Source organism: Centroberyx gerrardi, chromosome 22 (assembly GCF_048128805.1).
Source record: "Centroberyx gerrardi isolate f3 chromosome 22, fCenGer3.hap1.cur.20231027, whole genome shotgun sequence".
NCBI lineage: Eukaryota > Metazoa > Chordata > Actinopteri > Beryciformes > Berycidae > Centroberyx > Centroberyx gerrardi.
In genome coordinates this window covers 2,125,552-2,149,093 of record NC_136018.1, presented here as the reverse complement: position 1 = coordinate 2,149,093, position 23,542 = coordinate 2,125,552, and the positions used below count along the sequence as shown (strand labels likewise).

Here is a 23,542-nt window from a genome sequence, read left to right as displayed (position 1 = left end):
ATATAAACCTTAATAATGTAAATTCATAGCACACATCATAGTAAGTAGCATCAAACTGACGTAAGAGGGAAAAAAACTGTAAAAAATGACTGTAAATATCATTGATTGGTCCGATTTTTAATAATTAGGATTTAACACCAGCCACTATTTGAATTTTGTTCAATTTTGGCAGTGGCTAAAGTTTGGTAGGCTTCTATAATTCCTTCTTTCCATCCCTCCTTCCTTCTTACTATCCTTCCTTACTCCCTCCTCCCTTCCTTCTCACCATCCTTCCTTCCTTGCTCCCTCAGTTCCATCCTTTTCCTTCACCCCCTTTTTCTCCTTCCTTCTGATCCCTCCTTTCATTCCATTCATTTCTTCCTTCCTGCTCCCCTTTAGTTAATTCCTTGCTTCCTTCCATCCTTCCTTCCTTCATTCATTCCTTCCTTCCTTCACAACATCCTTCCTTCCCTCCTTCCTTCTTACATCCTTCCTTACTGCCCCCTACCCTCCTTCCTTGCTCCCTCAGTTACATCCTTTTTCTCCTCCCTCCTCATCCCTCCTTCAATGCATCCATTTCTTCCTTCCTGCTCCCCTTTAGTTGTTAATTCCTTCCTTCCTTCCATCCTTCCTTCATTCATTCCTTCTATCCTTCCTTCCTTCCTTCACAACATCCATCCTTCCGTCCTTCCTTCTTACATCCTTCCTTACTGCCCCCTACCCTCCTTCCTTGCTCCCTCAGTTACATCCTTTTTCTCCTTCCTCCTCATCCCTCCTTCAATCCATCCATTTCTTCTTTCCTGTTCGCCTTTAGTCCTTTTTTCCGTCCTTCTCACCATCCTTCCTTCTGATCCCTCCTTTTATTCCATTCATTTCTTCCTTCCTGCTCCCCTTTAGTTAATTCCTTGCATCCTTCCTTCCTTCATTCCTTCTATCCTTCCTTCATTTCAATTTCACTGCATATTGGCAATATTGAAATAATTGTGTCCCTCGAATAGTCTAGACCAGTGGATCTCAACGTAAACTGTGTTATTTACAAGAAGTTAACAGTTAGATAATGTAGAAGAATGACTGTCCTGATAGTTTCTCTGTTATCTCTCTACCTGCAGTACAGATAGTCACGGGATTCTGGACAAAATCAAATCTGACAATAAAAATATTCTCAGATTTGGGTCAGAAAGACAAAATCTCATCACATGGGGGTCTGTGGCTCTAATGTGGACTAGATTAGGGTCCTCGATATGAAAAAGGTTGAGAATCACTGGTCTCAACTAATCATCCTGTTTTCCATCTCTTCCACCCGGCGCTGAGAGACTGAATCAAACCAGAGAGAGAGAGTTCAGACTCCAGCTGTGAGGTGACGTCAGATCCAGATCCAGATCCAGATCCAGCTAAACCACCACAGCTACATCTTCTTTATATGATGGGCAGACTTGTCAAAATGGACATTTCTCCTCTCCTGAGTGAGCGCAGACTCCAGCTGTGGTGCGACGTCAACCTCAAAAACAACAAGGCAGAAATCTTTTTGGGGAAACTACATCTCTCTCTCTCTCTGTCTCTCTCTCTCCTCTCTCTCTCTCCCTCTCTCTCTGTCTCTCTCTCTCTGGTTGAAGCCTCCGGCCGCGGGAGGAAACCTCTCAACACGTTTCTGACAGGCGAGGAGTGATGTGATACCAAGCTCAGCTCCAAAATAATGGAATTTCAGCTTGCAGAAAACACTTGATGAAAATATTGAGCAATTACTATAAAATTGAATACTGAATTTAAACTTCCAGACTCAAACTCTCGTCAATATTGTTAGTCTTGACCTTATTCCCATGACGGCCATTTTGAACCCTCGGGATGTAAAACTCGTGCACATGGATGCGGCATTAGGTCGATGTGCAGAGCAAGGACCTGACTCTTCCAGGGTGAGGGGGTTTGATTCCACACCAACCTGATCATTATTACGTGTTGGAGGCACGTAAAGTGGTGTTACTCTGTTTTCCCAGCAGGAAGCGGTTCCCTGAAGGAGACACGACTATAACCAGGCAGCAGAGTCTCAGTGCAGCAGCTCACTGACAGTCAGGGTGTTGTGGTCGCTGGTCGGGTGCTGGATGGACGATCAGTTTGACTTCAATGCCGGAGACCGGAGTTCAATTCTCAGCTTGTAGGAAGGAAATTTCTACTGTGAGTCAAATTTTAATTTCTAGCTAACGTTTTTCTTATTTAACCGACCAAAGACTTTCCCAAACCTTAACCAAGTTCTTTTAGTTCCTAAACTGAACCGTTAACCAGAAAATGTCCAATGTCCAATTCATGTTTTTGTCACAGAATCCAGTTCATGGTGGAGGAACGTCATTTTCACATGATTCGTGTCCTCAGCAGGTAAATCTGCGTTTCAGAGTTGTTTCGTTTTATTTATTTCGCACAAAGAAAATAGTAACAAACAAACACAACATGCAACTAAACACAGATGGTGCAGGTGAGGAAAGAAACCCAGAGGGGGGCTTATAGTATCTCACCTAAGTACCAAAAAAATGAAAACAATGTACGATAAGAACGACAAAAAGGAAGAAAAGAAAAGAAAAAAGAGACAAGTTGTGCTCATTTCACAACTTTCTATGAGATCATGTTGATTCCCACCCATACTAAAAATACACACACTCTGTGGACCTTTGGATAAAACCTCCCACCAAATGTTAGAGATAAATCATCCAAAGAAATACAGAGAGAAACCATAGTATTGTGACTAAGGCAGTGAGAACGGAGGTTATTTCTCGTCTCCTGCAGACTCAAACTGCGGCGTGACGTCAGCGGTCGATACTGTTGGCCAAACAACAACAAGACCCACTTCTCAGACTCTCTGGATCCTCTGCTGAAGGCCTGCAGGCACGCCACGAAACACAACAAATCAACCAATACAGCCGTTTCTTCTCAGCGGCGAGGCGGCGCTCAGCGGGGGGGCGGGGTGTGTGTGTGTGTGTGTGTGTGTGTGTGTGTGGATCCACGCCGCTCGGTTCTGATCAGCTCTGATTTGATTTTCCGCAGCTTTTCTCAGTGAAACAGAAACACAAAGCAAGAGCTGCAGAACAGCCAGCGAGGGCCCAGATCAATACGCCGATGTGCTGTGTGTGTGTGTGTGTGTGTGTCTCTCTCTCTCTGTGTGTGTGTGTGTGTGTGCGTGTGCAAGCGCTCCTGCGAACGTATTTGATGTATGAGTGGTCTACTTCTGTGTGTGAGAGTGTGTGTGGGTGTGTACTTCTATTTGATATACGAGTCGTCTAATGATGTGTGTGTGGGAGTGTGCGTGCATGGATGCTTGTTCTGCCTTCTGATTGTGTGTGTGTGTGTGTGTGTGTAACCTACTGAGTGTGTGTGTGTGTGTGTGTGTGTGTGTGTAGTGCATTTCTTGGTAAAAGCCCATGCAGCCTCGTCTTATCTCAGAAACTTTATTATCACTTCTTCACTTTATACATTTCACGTTTTGGGCATTCATGTGATCTCTGCCTTCATGCTGACACTAAAATAATCTCATCAGTCTGGTTTCAGTGGAGAGTTTTAGTGTCCCATGATGCTCTGAATGCTTTTTCAGAGGCTTTTTCACCCTGATGAGAAGAAAACTCTGAGTGAGACACTGAATATTTAGAATGTTTTGGCACAAATTTAAGAATATTGAAAACTGGCACAAAATATTGGCACAAAAAATCAGCTATTAGTGACTTTAGTCTAAAAATATAGATATCAGCCTTCAAAAACCCACATCAATCAAACTCAATAGGGTTAGCTGCCAAACCGCCTGATGAAGTAAACAAGCTTCCCAAACTTTAGCCACTGTCAATTTAACAGCAAAAAAAAAAAAATTAAACATTTAAATGGGGAGGAATGAAGGAGTGGGCCAAAGGAGGAGTTGGAAGGAAGGAAGAAAGAGGAAAGGGGTAAAGGAAAAGGATGGAGCTAAGGAAGCAAGGAGAAGAAGAAGGAAGGAAGAATGGTGAGAAGGAAGGAAAAAGGGACTAAAGGGGAGCAGGAAGGAAGAAATGGATGGATTGAAGGAGGGATGAGGAGAAAAAGGATGTAACTGAGGGAGCAAGGAAGGAGGGTAGGGGGCAGTAAGGAAGGATGTAAGAAGGAAGGAGGGAAGGAAGGATGTTGTGAATGAAGGAAGGAAGGATAGAAGGAATGAAGGAAGGAAGGAAGGAAGGATGGAAGGAAGGAAGGAATTAACAACTAAAGGGGAGCAGGAAGGAAGAAATGGATGGATTGAAGGAGGGATGAGGAGGGAGGAGAAAAAGGATGTAACTGAGGTAGCAAGGAAGGAGGGTAGGGGGCAGTAAGGAAGGATGTAAGAAGGAAGGAGGGAAGGAAGGATGTTGTGAAGGAAGGAAGGAAGAATAGAAGGAATGAAGGATGGAAGGAAGGAAGGAAGAAATTAACAACTAAAGGGGAGCAGGAAGGAAGACATGAATGGAATGAAAGGAGGGATCAGAAGGAAGGAGAAAAAGGGGGCGAAGGAAAAGGATGGAACTGAGGGAGCAAGGAAGGAAGGATGGTGAGAAGGAAGGAAGCAAGGAAGGAAGGGAGGAGGGAGTAAGGAAGGATAGTAAGAAGGAAGGAGGGATGGAAGGAAGGAATTAAAGAAGCCTACCGAACTTTAGCCACTGCCAAAATTGAACAAAATTCAAACAGTGGCTGGTGTTAAATCCTAATTATTAAAAATCGGACCAAACAAAGACCAGGAAAAAACGGACACACTCACTCCTTTTCTTTTCTTTGTGTTTTTTCCAGCCGCAGACACAGAGACCACACGCTCCAGAGGCTGCGCCGCGTCCTACAGGCTAATAAAGAATGGATGAGACAGTAAATTGAAACACGGACAGATGGAGGGAAGCTGAGGAGCTTTCTGGCAAAATGACTATCGGTTTAATTTTCAACTCTTCTGCCTGATGGACCGGGCTTCATTACAGCTGGCAGTTTGTCTGATGTGAGGAAACTTACACACTGACCTTGGGAAGTTACTGCATTACCTGGCAAGCTCTCTCTCTCTTTCTCTCTCTCTCTCTCTATCACCTTCTCTCTCTCTCCTTCTGTCTTTCTCTCTCATTTAGGATTTAAGACAAAACTACTAAAAGTGTGATGGCTCAAATTTACACACGGTGGTCGTGTGATAAAATGAGAGGAGGAACGACGATGAAATGAGGTTTAGGTGCGTTTGAAGGTGAGATGGAGGGAGCTGCAGAGGAAGGAAGGAAGGAAGGAAGGAGAGAGGAGGTGAAGAAGGAAGAGAAGAAGGGTGAATGGTCAAAAGCAATGAAGGAAGGAAGGGAGAGAGGAAGGAAGAGACCGGGGAAAGAGCTAATGAGAGAAGGGAAGATGGAAGCAATGAAAGAGAGAAAGAGAGGGAACAAAAGAAGCAAGGAAAGAGAAAAGGGAGAAGGGAAGAGAAGAGGGAAAGGAAGGAAGGGAGAGCAAAAGGAGGAAAGTGGATGGAGAGAGGAGATAGGAGGTAAAGAAGGAGGAGAGGAAGGGTGAATGGCCAAAAGCAATGAAGGAAGGAAGGGAGAAAAGAAGGAAGGAAGGGAAAGAGGAAGGAAGAGACCGGGGAAAGAGCTAACGAGGGAAGGGAAGATGGAAGCAATGAAAGAGGGAAAGAGAGGGAACAAAAGAAGCAAGGAAAGAGAAAAGGGAGAAGGGAAAAGAAGAGGGAAAGGAAGGAAGGGAGAGCAAAAGGAGGAAAGTGGATGGAGAGAGGAGATAGGAGGTAAAGAAGGAGGAGAGGAAGGGTGAATGGTCAAAAACAAGGAAGGAAGGAGGGGAGAGAGAAAGAGGAAGGAAGAGACGAGGGAAAGAGCCAACGAGGGAAAGGAAGACGGAAAAGGAAGGAAGGGAGGGAGGGAGGAATGCAAAAAATGAAGGAATGAAAGAAGTCATGAAGGAAAGAAGGCAGTAAGGACGGAAAGAGGGAAGCAAGGAAGGAAGCAAGGAAGACAGTAAGGGAGGAGGGAAATAGCCAATGAAGGAAGTGAAGGAGGCAATAAAAGAGGGAAGAGAAGAAGAGAGGAAGGAAGCAATGAAGGAAGGAAGGATGATAGTAATTAGGGAGGGTAAAAGAAATTGAGGGAGGAGGGAAGGATGGAAGCAATTAGGAAGGAAGGACAGACAGATGGATGACGATATGATTCCCAGGCAGTTTGGAAAAGAAAGGGAAAATGAAGAAGTAAAAAGAAGAAGAAAAATGAATTTGGAAAGGATGAATGGCCAAACGGAAGGAAGGAAGAGAAAGAGATAAAGGAAGGACGAGACGAGGGAAAAAGCTGAGAGAGGGGAAGAGGAAAGCAATGGAAGAGGGAAAGGGAGAAGGAAGGAGTTAAAGGGAAGGAAAGGAAAGAGGGAGAGAACAAAAGGAAGCAAGGAAAGATAAAAGGGAGAAAGGGGAGGAATGAAGGAATGGACCAAAGGAGGGGTTGGAAGGAAGGAGGAAAGTGGATGGAGGGAGGAGAGAGGAGGTAAAGAAGGAGGAGAGGAAGGATGAATGGCCAAAAGGAAGGGAGGAAGAGATGAGTGAAAGAGCTGAGTGAGGGAAGGGAAGAGGGAAGCAATGAAAGAAGGAAAGAGAGAAGGAAGGAGTTAAAGGGAAGGAGATGAAAGAGGGAGAGAAAAAAGGGTATTAAGGGTTAGTTAATGCTTAATAAGCATTAACTAACCCTTAATTAACAGTTAACTAATGTGTCTGGTAATCATTTACTAATGGTGTTCATGTTAACTAAGGTATTAATTTATACATTATTTAATAGTCATCTTTATAACCTATTAAATATTGTATAAATTAATACCTTAGTTAACATGAACACCATTAGTAAATTACACATTAGTTAACCGTTAATTAAGGGTTATTTAATGCTTATTAAGCATTAACTAGCCCTTATTAAGCATTAACTAACCCTTAACTTAGTGTACCCTTATTGTAAAGTGCTACCAAAAAAAGGAAGCAAGAAACGGTGAGAGTAATTGGGGAGGGTGAAGGAAATGGAGGGAGGAGAGAAGGATGGAAGTCATTAGGAAGGAAGGAGAGATGGACAGACAGAAGGAAGACAGATCAGTAGAAAGCGTCTCCCAGGCAGTTTGGAGCAGAAGGATAAAGTGAAGCAGAAGAAGAATGAAGTGTGGAGGAGGTGAAGCAGTGTGGCTCAACAGGCCGCCCGCAGCCTCCTCCATCAGTCTGATGGATTCAGCCTCCGCCGCTAACGAGCCCGGCTCATAACGAGCGGGACGATGGATGGAGGGGAAGAAGAACAACAAAGAGATTTAGAAAATGCTGAGAATTTTTAGCAATCAGGGTTTGGGAATTAGCAGCAGCCAGCGGTCCGGTACAGTCCAAAACCTCGGCTGTGCAGCGCTCACACCGGCGTGAGTCAGGACGCACCGAGGCAGACCATCGGTGTTACAGCCAGTTTAGTTTTGTTTCAAGACCGACGACGCCCCCTATAGGTGAAAGGTCGACAAGAGAATATAGGAGCAAACGGCTCGCGGCGCCGCAGCCAATTAACCGAGTCAGGTGCAGCAGCTGGAAGACGCCGTCGAGACGCAGTTCTCAACCGCAGTACAGAAAGTAGCAGAATATAAACGAAACAAGTGTAAAGAAAGGAATAGTTACAGAAAGAAGAATGTTTTATTTGAGTTTTGCTCCTTTGATTTCATTTGACTTGTTTTATTTTAATTAATGTATTTGAGTTGACTTTGTCTGGAACAAGCCGATCCAACTAGAACAAATCCAGACATCAACAAACTGTGAGAACTTTACGGCGTTTAGCGGTGATCAGTATCAGCCAATATCAGCTTTAAAAAGCAACATCTGTATCGGTCCAATATTATTTTTACTGCCGATATTTGGGCGATTGTGGAATTGGCATTTTTTGTGACCTTTTTTATTTTTGTGACCCGCAAACAGCGTGGACGTATTACATCATCGCACGCTTAAAATCTCTGCTAACACTCTACAGCTGCAGACACTTACCCACCTCACTTGTGTGCAATTGTGTTTATTAGGAAAGTAAAGCATAATTTCAAGATTACGTTTTCCATACATATGCTTAAGGATTATATTTGAGCAAAATGAAAGAATAAAAAGATAGCTCTATATAAGTAAATCATGTTAAACAAAGATAATTTGCTCCAATACCCAGTGAAGCACTCAAAAGCGACGGATAGTTTGATCAAGTGAAGCGATGCCAATCTTAGTGGTCGTACTTTGTCTTTATGTTCTGTTAGTTTACTCTTCCATCATTCAGATTAACTACTCTAACAATTTGGTTGGTTAAATAGTGACTGCTTATTTGTTTATTATGAGGATCCCCATTAGCTGTTACTCTTCCAGAGGTTCACATGAAGAGGAAGGAAGGAAGGAAGGAAGGAAGGAAGGAAGGAAGGCTGGTGAGAAGGAAGGAGGAAGGAAGGAAGTAATGAAGGACTCAGGTAAATAAGAAAATAATTAAGCAAGTAAATGAGCAAGCAAGGAAAGAAGGGAGGAATGAAGGAAGTAATGAAGGAAAGAAGAAAATAAGTAATATCAGATATAATATCGAGACAGAGAGAGAGAGAGAGAGAGAGAGCGAGAGAGAGAGAGGCCTGTGCATGTGTGAATGACTATCATTTTTTTTTTACTCTACACTTGTGTGTAATCTGCATGTGAGCGTGTGTGTGTGTGTGTGTGTGTGTCTGTCTCGTCACTGAAACTTCAGAGGGAATTCTCCATGTGATCTGGGGGAGATGAGAAGAGAAGAGAGGAAGAGAAAGAAGGAGGAGGAGAGGAAAGGAGGAGAAAGGAGGAGAGGAAAGGAAAGGAGAGAGGAGGGGAGGAAAGGAAAGGAGAGGGAAGAGGAGGAGAAGAGGAGGAAAGGAGGAGACGAGGGGAGGAAGAGAGGAGATTTCCGTGATCACTTATTCATCAGAAGCCTTTTTCAGCTCTGAATACTTGACAGCTTGTCTCCACACACACACACACACACACACACACACACACACACACACACACACACACACACACACACACACACAGTCAGTGCTGACGTACTGTTAGTTTGCCTGGAATCCATTGGGGAAGAGTTATTTTTAATAGAGACAGAAAGACGGAGAGAGAGAGAGACAAAGAGAGAAAGAGAGAGAGATAGAGACAGAGAGAGAGAGAGAGAGAGGGAGAGAGAAGGGGTGACATAAAGAGGACAGAGAAAGAAAAAGACAAAGTGAGACAGAGGGAAAGAGGGAGAGAAGAAGAGACAGAATTAGTCGCAGCGAGAGAGAAAGACAAAGAGGGAGAGAGAGAGATTAACAGAGAGAGAGAGAGAGAGATTAACACAGAGAGAGAGAGAGAGAGAGAGAGAGAGAGAGAGAGAGAGAGAGAGAGAGTCAGTTGTTGTTGTTTGTTATTATTCCTGTGCAGAGATGACCTACTTCTGACAGTCTGCTTCCTCCTCTGCACTTCCCTTTCTTCTTCTCTTTCTCCGTTTCCTTTTCCATTTCCCTCTCTGTCTCCTTCTATCCATCTCTAACACAATAGATTCACACCTGAATTCATACCTTTAAAGGTTTGCTTGTTTGTTTGGGCCGGGCCCCTGTCATCAGGACCAGATGATGTCATACGCTGATTTGTGTATTAGTGGCATCAGCCGGATCGATTTCAAGATGTCTCGCAGTTTCATCACAGTGAATCTACAGGCCGTCCTCACATACACACTGCAGATAGATACTAAATACTGCTGTCTCTCCTCACTGGAGCCTCACACAGTTTGTCCTTAAAGGATAAGGCTGCTGTTTTTAAAATACATTTCTTATCGTCAACAAATCCTATGAAAATAACAAAATCAACAATGCGTTTGTTACTTTCCCACTTCCCTCGTTCCCTTTTTAGCCTTCAACCCGGAAGTCATTGGCTCCAATTGTGAGCTAAAAACCTTTAAATACAGCTCACAAAGACATAGTTACACTTTTAAAAATCGCTAACTGTCACCATGAAAAGTCAGACTGTTGTAGTTATTACCAAATCAAATTCAAATGGGAACAAATTCTTCATTACGCCGGGGACTATTTTCTGTGCTACGGAACTACTTTCCTGAGATGGAAAGCGTGTTTACAGCCGGCTTATTAAGTTGTTTGAGGAAAAAGTCGGCCGGCCCGGTGCATCGTGATGATGAAATATGTTGCCCAGAGCAGCAGCATGGCTCTGTGACGGGTTTTTAATAGTTTTTTAATACAGTGGAGTTCTATGGCTGCTGGGACATGAGGCTGCACTGGGCACGAGACTTGTTAGCAAAACAAATTCATTGCTGATTTTGTTATTTTCATAGGATTTGTTGACGGTAAGAAATGTAGAGCTGCAACGATTAATCGATTAGTTGTCAACTATTAAATTCATTGCCAACTATTTTGATAATCGATTAATTGGTTTGAGTAATTTTTTAAGAAAAATAAGTCCAAATTTTCTGATTCCAGCTTCTTAAATGTGAATATTTTCTGGTTTCTTTACTCCTCTATGACAGTAAACTGAATATCTTTGGGTTGTGGACAAAACAAGACGTTTGAGGACGTCATCTTGGGCTTTGGGAAACACTGATCTACATTTTTCACCATTTTCTGACATTTTCAACAACTAATCGATTAATCGAGAAAATAATCGACAGATTAATCAACAATGAAAACAATCGTTAGTTGCAGCCCTAAAGAAATGCATTAAAAAACAACGGCCTTATCCTTTCAAGCAATACTCCACTGAGTTTAACATGGGGGTTCTTAGGAAAACCAGAATCTAATCTGGTAAATAAACAATGACGACCGCTCAACCGCTTTGAAAAAAACACTTTGTTAGTCTATTATTTCTTACAGAAATGATAATGAGCGAACCTTTGTGACGCCACAAAGTTACGGAAGTCCAAACGGCTCGTTTAGAGGCTCGCTTTTCTAATATGGATTGTGTGGATTTAGTTTTGATACTTTCACCATGTTTAGATACACATCCAACTCCTTTATCATCACAGAGAAGAGGGAGTCCTGCTTTACATGATATGGACTTTTAAAAAAACAACGCAATATGCACACGAGAAGCAGAATCATTATCACAAAAGTTACAAAAACCGTGAAAAAAAATATATATATATATAGTTGGGAGCTATTTTGTTTTTTGCCAAACATGCCGCACAGTAGAAAGCCCCGCCTAAACAACCAATAAGCAGTTAGAGTTATTACTAACCAGCGCCGCCTGCTGGTCGGAGGGCTGCACTGCACCAAAAGTTAAACAACTCAAAGTGATTTTTTCTAGTTTGTTTTTCTTGCCATACATTTCCTTATGGTGGAAAACCCTGTGTGGTCTACATCATCTCCAACTCTCTTTTTATCTCTAATAAATCCTCCAGTGCTTTGACTCTTGTTTTATACCTCTCCAATATTTGTTATATCCTTCAGGGCTTTCCCTCTCTCCCTCTCTCTCTCTCTCTCTCTCTTTTCATACCTTTGTTCAGCTTGTTATATCCGTCTGTGTTTCTGCTCTCCAACAGACAAATCTCTCTCTCTCCCGCACTGTAACTATGTCCAATTTTGTCAGAGAGTTTTGCATCTGTCTGCCTTTTTCTTCCCCCTTCACCGCTTCACAGAATAGTCGGCTGTTTAAGAAACTTTCCCCCATCTTCTTCTTCTTCTTCTTCGTCCACGTCTCTCTTCTCTCTCCTTGTTCTTCTACAAAGACGATAAACAGACTTGTTATCCGTCTCTTGGCCTTTCAGAAACTCAGTCTATCCACCTCCAACTGACTTCTCTCCATCAACATTCATCCTCATTCTCTCTCGTCATTCTGTAAATGTGTTATCTACATCTGTAAAGCGAATATACTGACGAGGTTTAATGTTTTTTACAATGTACATTTACGTTTTTATGTACGAAACCTTCTGTACATAAAGCATGGCCTTCTGTAGATTTGTTAACGTGAATACAATGCACATTTTGCGCATCATATATGGATTTTTGCTGTATATTCACATTTTTAGTTTTGTTTACGCCTCGTTCCGTCTGTCTGTCTGTCTGCAGGATAACTCCAAAAGTTATGAACGGATTTGCATGAAACTTTGTGGAAAGTTTGGTCATGGAGCAAGAAAGAACTGATTAAATTTTCACACCGATTGGCCAAAGAGGGGCGTGGCAGTGGGCGTGGCTTCTCAGAAAAAGGCATATAACTTCAGAACAGATTCACGGAACACCATCAGACTTTGTGGCCAATCAGCAGACAGAAGAAGAGGCAGACTGTCCATTATTGGTCCAATCAAACAACATGGAGGCACTGGAGAGCTCATCTCCTGTTTAGACAGAACCGACCTGCTAATTTGTCCAAACTTTGGTCCAGTGGTGGAAAGGCAGCTCTAATGGAAACTGAACAGATAGAGAGCTGATTGGTCATGTGGTGGTGACATCATCAGATCAAAAGATTAAAAGTGTGCAGAATGAGAACAGGCAGATCTCATGTCCCATTCAGGTCCAGTCAGGAAAATGTGAAACCAGTTGGTGATGAAGCATGGAAGATTTATTATTAATTTTTTGGTGAAACTTTTGGTGAAAATCCAACATGTGGAACTGGAATATCTGGACAGTTGCATAGCGTTGGCGGAGGTATGATCTCTACTGAGTGAGTTTTAATAATGTTTCCACCCATTTCATACTGCTTATATATACTTATACATACTGCTCATAGTTTCTGTATAATCCCATCTTGTACATTTTCTGCCTTTTGCCTCAGTATATTATATTGCTATAATTGTGCACACCCTAATAAAGCTGCAATCCATAGTTTTCCCAATACTTCTCATTCATTAATTTGTACCATGCAAACGCAACGTCCTGGGTTCAAATCCGGCCGAGGATCTTTGTCCCATGTCATCTCCCTCTCTCTCCCAATCTCTCCCCCTCTTTTCTCTCTCTACTTTGATCTGTCCAAATAAGGTGAAAATGGCGACATGTTCTGGCTTCCATCAGACCGTGATCTCCGAAGAAGGATGGTGAGATTGGCCTTGTATCGCTAAGCTGTCGACTTCCCGGCTGACCTTCGTCCCGCCCCTCTCCTGCGGTCAGGGGCTTCGGGTCGTGACCGAAACCAATGAGATCGAGGATACGAGCGGCTGAGATGAGCTTCCTCCGCAGGACAGCCGGCCTCGCTCTCTGTGACAAGGTGAGGAGTTCAGCGATCCAAGTAGACCGCTGCTAATCCACCTTAAATCTCTAAGGAACAGTCTGAAAATCACTTCTAGCACATAAAGGAACGCCGACAAAGCAGATTCTGACTATATATAAAAAACTAGTCCTGCTGCTGAATTGTTTTGAAGTGAATCTCTTTCTTTATGTTTATTAAACCTTTCAGTCTGAACAAGTGGAACACCGAAATCCAGCCGGAGGAAACTTATGATGATGGAAGAAAGAAAATAAAACGTTTACCAATAATTGTAAGTAGGCAAAAAAAAGCGAGACACTTGTTTTTTTGTATATTGGCAGAATTTACTTTGCCAAAGTCCTGTCTCCCACTTTTTTCTCCCCCATTTACAATTATTGGTAAACGTATTATTTTCTTGCCCTGACCTGAATAAGCAGCAAGAAAATGGATGGATGGATGGAGCTCACATTGTCAGCTGTGTATGTTTTTATAACCCCGACTGGATATATTCTTGTTTTATTCTATTTCTTTTTGTTTATATTCTATTTTTCCTTGCTGTACTATTTGCAACGACCCAATTTCCCCACGATCACGAAAGTTTCATCTTGCAGCAGAGTTTTCCAATTCACCTAAGCTCCATCTCTCTCTCTCTCCTCTTCCCTTTCTCCCATGCAGTGCGAAGGGCCTCAGCTGCTATCTTACTGAGAGAGAGAGAGAGAGAGAGAGAGAGAGAGAGAGAGAGAGAGAGAGAGAGAGAAGAGAGAGAGAGAGAGAGAGAGAGAGAGAGAGAGAGAGAGAGAGAGAGAGAGAGAGAGAGAGAGAGAGAGAGAGAGAGAGAGAACAAAATACAGCCTCCAGCATCGTCTGGCTGAGGCTTATTCAGGTCATTTCTACCACAACCCAAAAAAAATACAAATTTTCATCACAAACTGGAGCTCTGAAGGGAAAGCCCCACCCTGAAGCAGGCCAGGGTTAAAAAAATATTGTTTTTTTAGCCTTTCTTTTTTCCTAAAACAGGAAAGTGGGCAGTTTTTAACATTGTTCTCTTTGTTTAGACAGCAGGGAAGAGCAGGAGAGAGAGAGAGAGAGAGAGAGAGAGGGATTTGATTCTACGATCTTCAATCTGATGAAGAGCACAGACCTGAAAACTTTACATGTAGAGGCGTTAAGGCCGCACAATATTGACAAATAATAATATTGCCATTATTCTGCTGAATATTGCCATTGCGATATAAATTATAATACAGTATACAGACAGGTTTTTCGATATTTTACATTTTTCCTAGCTTGATCTTCAGACTGAACGTCCATCTGGTTCCACTCCATCATTCAGTCTGAGATTTCCTCCTCGTTAGCCGTTTTCTGTGTGTGTGTGTGTGTGTGTGTGTGTGTGGGGGGGGTTGATTTTCCCCGAACCGATCACTAGTGACTGACGTATCTGAACCGATCACTAGTGACTGACGTATCTGAACCGATCACTAGTGACTGACGAACCGATCACTAGTGACTGACGTATCTGAACCAATCACTAGTGACTGATGAACCGATCACTAGTGACTGACGAACCGATCACTAGTGACTGACGTATCTGAACCGATCACTAGTGACTGACGTATCTGAACCAATCACTAGTGACTGATGAACCGATCACTAGTGACTGACGAACCGATCACTAGTGACTGACGAACCGATCACTAGTGACTGACGTATCTGAACCAAACACTAGTGACTGATGAACCGATCACTAGTGACTGACATACCGATCACTAGTGACTGACGTATCTGAACCGATCACTAGTGACTGACGTATCTGAACCAATCACTAGTGACTGATGAACCGATCACTAGTGACTGACGAACCGATCACTAGTGACTGACGTATCTGAACCAAACACTAGTGACTGATGAACCGATCACTAGTGACTGACGAACCGATCACTAGTGACTGACGTATCTGAACCGATCACTAGTGACTGACGTATCTGAACCGATCACTAGTGACTGATGAACCGATCACTAGTGACTGACAAACCGATCACTAGTGACTGACGAACCGATCACTAGTGACTGACGTATCTGAACCGATCACTAGTGACTGACGAACCGATCACTAGTGACTGACGTATCTGAACCGATCACTAGTGACTGACGAACCGATCACTAGTGACTGACGTATCTGAACCGATCACTAGTGACTGACGAACCGATCACTAGTGACTGACGTATCTGAACCGATCACTAGTGACTGACGAACCGATCACTAGTGACTGACGTATCTGAACCGATCACTAGTGACTGACGAACCGATCACTTGTGACTGACGTATCTGAACCGATCACTAGTGACTGACGAACCGATCACTAGTGACTGACGTATCTGAACCGATCACTAGTGACTGACGAACCGATCACTAGTGACTGACGTATCTGAACCGATCACTAGTGACTGACGAACCGATCACTTGTGACTGACGTATCTGAACCGATCACTAGTGACTGACGAACCGATCACTAGTGACTGACGTATCTGAACCGATCACTAGTGACTGACGAACTGATCACTAGTGACTGACATATCTGAACAGATCACTAGTGTTCACTAGTTTCAAATAATGATAAAATAAATAATGTTTTATATCTCAGAGATTTTAGATAAAATTTGCTTGTTATTGTATCACAATTAGGGCTGGGCGATATATTGTATAATATCGATATCGTGATATGAGACTAGATGATGATATTGTCATGACATAAATAACTGTAAAGGCTGCGTTACAGTAAAGTGACACAATTTTATGAACTTATCAGCCTGTTCTGGCTGAGTAAAACGAACGATCGGCTTTACCTGCTCATCATATCCACATTACTTAGTATTGATTACACATTACTAATGATCATTACTAATTTTCAAAATGTTCATGTGTGTAAATATCTTATGAAAGCACAAAGACTCATTCCCCCAAAATATCGTCACATTATCATATCATATTCGGTCTAAAATATTGTGATATTAGATTTTGTCAGTATCGCCCAGCCCTAATCACAACATCGTCACCATCTGATTCCACTGAAAGACAATAAAGGACAATAGTGAATTATGGCCCAGCTGTAGTGTGGACTCTACTGTGTTCTGTATTCTGCGCAGCACCTGGTTCAGCTCAGGTCAGTCCAGGATGTGTTTTTGCTCTGCCGGGACCGAGTCCTGCGTCAACATGCGGCGGGAGAGGCGGCGGACTTAACCGCTCGACAATCTGTGGGCCGGAGGAGGGAATTTATTTGATTTGAAGCGAGAGCGGGAGGAGGCGCCGTCTCATCTGGACGCTCAATAATTCAACACAGCGGCGGCCTGTGGAGGAGGGAGCAGGGAGCGCCGGCTCTCTGATGTCCGTGTGGAGCGGGGTGTGTGTGTTATGACAGCTGAAGATGCTGTCCCTACCTCACCCTACACACACACACACACACGCACACACACACACACACACACACACACACCCACACACAGGCCTTATTAAGTACAGGGTCCCACAGCTCTACACTGATGACGACAGCAGCTGGCGTAGGACGACGGAGGAGGTGGAGGAGGAGGAGGAGGAGGAGGAGAAGATGAAGATGAAAAATTGGAAAGAAGAGTAAAGCTTTATTGGTCCTGTTACACAAATCTGGAATTTGGTTTTTCGTTCTTTCAGAAAAGTTGGTTTCATGATCAAACGGTCAAAATCCTCCTAAACTGCCTTCCATTTAGGACAATAGACCAGAGGTGGGGACTGGAGTCATAATTTTAATTGGTTGAGACTTGACTTGATGCATGAAGAGAAGACTTAAGACTTGACTTGACTTGTACTTTGATGACTTGAAAAGGTTTCTAAAGTCTTGACTTGAGATCTTGTGTTTGTGTAAATGACTTAGATTGAAAGTGATGAGATTTGTTCCAGCAGACGACTGAATTTAAATTCTGTTTTCTGAATTTGTATGGAATGGACGCAAAACACGTGAGCCATGTGCGTTTGTTTACATACTGGTCTGCACTCTGCACCGCTGTCCGCGGTGCTGAACTGGACGACAGTCGAGAGCAGAGGTTTGATTCTCTGCCCGAACCCGAGCCGGGCCGGGTAGGAATTTCCCCTCCATTCCTCGGGCCCGGGCCGGGCCGGTCTCGTGGTCAGAGATATAACATCTTTTTTTTTTTTTTTTTTAATAATTGGGGCGGGGAGTAAGCTATTTGGTGTGATAATCAGAATGTTATATGTATTATAACATTGTAACCTTAAACCTTATGTATCAATCACTGTGATCGATACATATTCACATCTCAGTCAGCAGCGGCACAGCGTCTCCTCCTCTCCTCTGGCGCCGTGCGCACGCAGGCAGGGTGATGACCATGGATCCCGTGCGTAATTCTGAACAGATTTCTGTCATTCAAATTTCTCTGTAATCCGCAAAGTCTGATTGTTAATTCCTTGTGTCAATTATGTTTTTATCACCAGTTAATCAAAAGGTTACGATTTGAAATGTAAGTGTCGGGTTTTCGCTGCCTACGGCACCACACTCGCTTTGCGAGTAGCCTACTTTGTGAGAGGAAGTAGGCTATTCAGTAAGATCCCGCACGTAATTCTGAACAGATTTTTGTCATTCAAACAACTCAGAATTAGTTTACTTATAAACAGCCAACTTACTAAGAAAATTTCAGTTTTAAACCGGGCTTGAGCCCATAAATGCAGCCAATGGGACGGGCCCGTGCCGGGCTCAGACAGGGTAGGGTCGGGTTTGTTTTTTTGGGCCCGATCTAAGGTCTCGTCGAGACCCTAACAGCGGAGAGGCAACTGAAAAGTCTCATTTCTCTCCCTCTTAAGAACATTCACTTACATACAAAAACAAAGACTGAAACGGATATATATCTTCGGAGGGTGTCTCCAATTATTTAACTCGACTCAACACAGGCAAGTGGCAACAGTTTGAGTCTTGTGCTTCGTTATCTCACTAAATCATGTTGCTACCTAGAACGCTCATGGTTTTGTTTACATAATGATCAAGTAAATATTGAGGTAGAAAAAAAGAAATGTGGATACTTTTTAACCAGGACTCAATTTGATGGATGAAATGTATGTAAAATGGAAACTGTTAGACCTATAATACTGCTATACCAGCTGCTGTAACAAAACAAAAAAACTATCGGTATGGCCGATCGGTATCAGCAGATATGGCTCATAGACGATCGGCGGCAAAAAACGTTATCGGGGCATCCCTAGTTGAAACTGATTATAGAAATCAAACTCATGATGCTCTTACCAAGTTTTTATCCTATTAAAACCATATTGCATTGAAAAGTCCTAGATATTTAGTTTTCTTTAAGATATTAAATTGATACTGGACTCTTGATTTGTTCTGACTTGACTTACTGTTCTACATTTAGACTTGAGACTTGACATTAATGACATGGACTTGACTTGGACTTGACTTGCTAATCTACATTTAGACTTGAGACTTGACTTGAGACTTGTGCATTAAGACATGAGACTGAGACTTGGGACTCGAGCGAAGTTGACTTGATCACACCTCTGCAGTAGACATTTCAAATGTCATCACTTGGCCGCACCACAGTTCCATCATCACAACGTTATTTAGTAGTGTTTACAGAATAATATCCATCCACCACTCAGACAAAATAATTAGACTAATATTAAACAATATTATTAACTTTCCAAAAACAGAATGAAACTAGATGTCACTCAGTAGAGTTCATTCCTCCACCAACACTGTGCAGTTGTCAAGATATTCCAGTTCCACATGTTGGATTTTCACCAAAAGTTAATAATTTCTTCTATGTCACATTATCAACCTGTCTCACATTTTCCTGACTGGACCTGAATGGGACATGAGCTCTGCCTGTTCACATTCTACACACTTTAATCATTTGATCATTTGATGACCAATCGGCTCTCTATCTGTTCAGTTTCCATTAGAGCTGATCTTCCACCACTGGACCAAGTTCTGGAAAAATTAGCAGGTCGGTTCTGTCTAAACAGGAAATGAGCTCTCCATGTTGTTTGATTGGGCCAATAATGGAGGGTTTGTCTCTTCTGTCTGCTGATTGGCCACAAAGTTTAATGATAATGTGAATCCATTCGCACGTTATATGCCTTTTACTGAGAAGCCACGCCCACTGCCACGCCCCCTTTGTCCAATCGGTGTGAAAAGTTAATCAGTTCTTCCTCGCCCCATGACCAAACTTTCTACAAAGTTTCATGCAAATCCATTAATAACTTTTGGAGTTATCCTGCTAACAGACAGACAGAGAGACAGACAGTTCCCCACAGACAGGAAAACAGATCTGACAGAATTAAAAAAGACAAAAGAGTGATATGAAGCAGCAATGAAAGTGAAAGCTGAAACAAGGACACCACAGTAATAACAAAGTCAATGAGACTATTGAGAATACAAGTCAATAAAAATGAGATTTAAAAAAAAAAACAGGCGCCGCTTCAAGAGATGCAATCCAATATTAATCCAATATGAGCCTCGCTTCATTCTGACAGCATGAGCTTTGACTTCGGCAGCTTGGATTGATTCCAGAATAAATCCAGGAGGCGTCACGGCCGATCAGGGGAGAGAGCGGCTGAGCGGTACGGCAAGCCAGACGGGTCAAAACGTGTCATTTACGCCTTTCTCACATAACAAACGCGTCTGATAATGACCAATCAAAACGATTTCACTGCCAGACTGGCCAATCACATTATTCTTTGTACATCTCTTATTATATGTTATCATGATGAGAAATGAGCGTGTTTGATAGGAAAGCCAATCTTGTTATATAGAATTTCTGATCAATCAGTGCATTTCTTATTGATTCACCGCTGACCTTGATGCTTGGATATTGCAATTCACTTCTGCAGTCAATCATCATTTATAAAGAATCAATACGAAATCCACTGATTGGACAGAAATACTATATAACAAGATTGGCTCTCTTATCACACGTTCCATTTGTTGTAATACATGTATGATAACACATAGTTCTTATTATGCACATATGATAAGTTATGGTTCTTATCATTTTATTTAATTTTATTTAACCAGGAAGCCCCATTGAGATTAATAAATTTCAGACTACAATAAAAGCAAAGCATACAAAATACAGCATAAACTAACAAAACATTTTAAAAAGAAAAAATCCGCTACACAGTTGAGAAAGTTAATTAATAAAAATAGTAACATTCTGATTTGCTTCCAATTCTTTCATTTTGGATTTAAAAGCATTTAGCGAGATTAACTCAAAAAGGTACAGAATACATAAACGGCCCTTTTCCAAGCTCTTTACATAAATCATAATCGCATAATCATAAAATCACATAATCATGCGTGTATAATAACATGTGGGACACGTATAATAAGAAATGTACAGAATAGAATGTGATTGGTCTCTCTGAGAGTGGATTCAATTTGAAATATGTTTGTTGTGTAGGTTACATGCAAATGTAAACACGTTTTGACCCTTTTGTCTTGCCGTACACGTCGAGCCGTCACGGTTCAGTCCCTGCAGGACGGAGCAGCAGGAGGCCGGCGGACCAATCAGGTCACAGATCAGTTAGAAACCAGACCAGCAGCTCCGGACCTGATGCTGCAGAAACCCCACGACCCTTCTGTCTGATGGACTCTTCAGATCAATATATTAGTTTGCTGATGTATTGGTTTGGCCTTTCGTTAAATATCTGATATCAGCCAGTCAGCGTCATCCACATCTGATATGAAGGAGGAATTTAATTCTTTCTGCTTATTTTGGATTAATTAGCGCTTGTTAGCCATGTTGATTCATCAAAACAATGTAATGCAATGAAAAGCAAAACCAGAGCAGCGAAAAGAACAGGATTTGATAAATGAGATGTTCAAAACTTTGTATCAGCAGACCGCACAGACAAGCATGAAGTATCCACATAAGAGCCATTTAATCCACATGCAGTACTGAAACTGACAGTGGACAACACACACACACACACACACACACACACACACACACACAATAAATTCTAGGGGAAACACTCCAGATGCCGGCTGAATAGTAAAGGTTTGTAGAAGAGCATTAGAAATTTAGGAATTAGAACTCAAACAGGATTAAATAATGATCATACAGTTGTTGAGATTCAAGATGAGTCACATATGAAGTAGCTTTTTCTTAAAATTTAGGCTTTCTGTATGCTAATTAATGATGTGGCTGTTATGACATTGAGCACTGCATAACGACATCCATTTACTGAACATTCCTCTAGAGGAGTGGAAACAGAAGCCCACTTTAATGCCAGATATTTGTAAATTAGTCTTAAATCCTAAGTGGCTACATAATATTTTAACAGAAATAGGCAAGTCAAGGGATCAGTAAGATGTGAACATGATAAAAGTGGAGGGTAACTACTCTATTCCTATGTAACACAGTGTCTTGGATGAATACTGATGCTGCCACCCACTGTCATCTCATTCTGAACTGACAACGGCTTCAACTGGTACCTTAAATTGTACAGTTTCCAATACTGTATACTTCATACACCTCTGAATATATACAATACTTAATACTATACAAATGCAGCTAAACTAAAGTCCCTATAGGAATATTACAGTGATACCAAAGGAGAACAAAATTAACAAAGTACAGTAAGGTTAAAAAACCACAGACACTCTGCAAGTCCCTATAGGAACAACATAATAATATTGTAACCATAACTAGAGGAGGTAAAAATATCATAAAGAAGGATTAGGTCACTATTAACTGACCGATGAGTACTACAGACGCACTATAATTGCCTATAGGAATATTATAGTGATATCACAGGATGTAAAAATACCATAAAGTACAATTAGGCCACTATTACAGACTATAAACTCACTACTGAGCACCACAGACCCACGATGAGTCCTTTTGGCAGATTATAGGAATACTGCAGTGAAACTATAGGAAATAACCACACAGCAAAGTACTACAAAGTCAGTATAAACCACACACACTGTAAGTCCAAATAGGAATATTATAGTGACACCACAGCCGATAAAACGTCCCATAAAGTATGATAAGGTCACTAGTATAAACTCACTATTGAGCACCACAGATTCCCTACAGGAATATTACAGTGACAGAATAGGAGGTAAAATGCCATAAAATACTATAAGACCGCTATAAACTCTCTATTGAGTAGAATAGACTCACTATTAGAGTCTGTTCATAGTATTCTGTTCCATCACCACATGGCCATCTTGGTAAGAACAGGTGATTGTACTAAATTAAATAAGTAAGTAAGTAAAAATGTACTTATATGGCACGTATATACACAGGGAAACTCAATGTGCTTCACATAAAAGCAAAAATTGAACATGGAAAACAGAAATAACACGTATACATACAGGCACACATTGGAAGAAGGAAGGACAACAACAACTATACGCTTTAGAGAACAGGAAGGTTTTGAGTCGCCTTTTAAAAACGTGCATGGTGGAGGCACAGCTCAGGTCATCTCAGGTCACCTCAGGTCATCTCAGGTCACCTGGGAGTCTGTTCCAGCAACTGGGAGCAAAACGACCAAAAGCAGCTTCACCAGATTTAGATTTTGTCCTTGGAACAGATAGGAGGTTTGTGCCAGACGACCTGAGAGGCCTAGATGGCTCATAAAAACCAATAAGTAACTCAGAAATATATTTTGGAGCAAGGCCATTTAGTCCTTTATATACCAGAAGCAGAAGCATTAACAGGTCATTATAATCAAACAGCCACAGCCAATGAGCTGTGCATGGTAAAGCACCACAGCGGTAGGAAATGCATGTGTGACATCATGGGACTACTATGGATAGGAATATTATAGAGGGAAAAACAAAAGTACAGACTCACTATTGAGTACCATAGACACACAAAGAGTCCTTACAGCAGATTATAGGAATACTAACTGCAGTGAAACCATATGAGGTAAACACACAACAAAGTCCTCCAGTGTCAGACACGCTGTAAGTCCCGATAGGAACATTACAGGAATATAGTAGTGGTTTGTTTATCCGCTGAACAGCATGACACTGACTGACCGAGGGCATGGCAGCTGTCAGGCGGGCTAATGTAAACACAGCCGTTAGCTAGCTTCTTTAGCCGCTTTAACCCGCCGCCGCTGCAGCTGAACCGGCTCACAGCAACACCCAGACGGCTTAAAGGTGTCCGCTTACCTGTAGTTGTACGAGGGGAATTTCCCGCTCTCTCTCAGAAGCATTCGGTAAAGAGAAATCACCTGGGCTCTCGTGGACGCTGCCATGTTGCTAACAACGCTGCGACCTTCGGCCTCAGGACCCCGAGTCATGCGCGTTCAGAGAGCGCCTGAACAAAAACACGAGCCTCGTCCTCGGGTTTCTCTTCCCTTGTGTACATTTACAACGTAATATTCAC

The 23,542-nt window shown here is 42.2% G+C and overlaps 1 protein-coding gene across 1 annotated transcript in view; it reads right to left on the bottom strand.

The window, feature by feature from the left end:
- The window catches only part of lyrm4b (LYR motif containing 4), a 57,473-nt gene extending 34,044 nt beyond the window's left edge, over positions 1-23,429 (bottom strand). The window contains exon 1 of the mRNA XM_071906492.2: positions 23,326-23,429. Coding sequence (XP_071762593.1) covers positions 23,326-23,411 — 86 coding nt within the window. The 5' untranslated portion in view covers positions 23,412-23,429. The remainder of the gene's footprint in view (positions 1-23,325) is intronic.
- Positions 23,430-23,542: the final 113 nt, after the last annotated feature.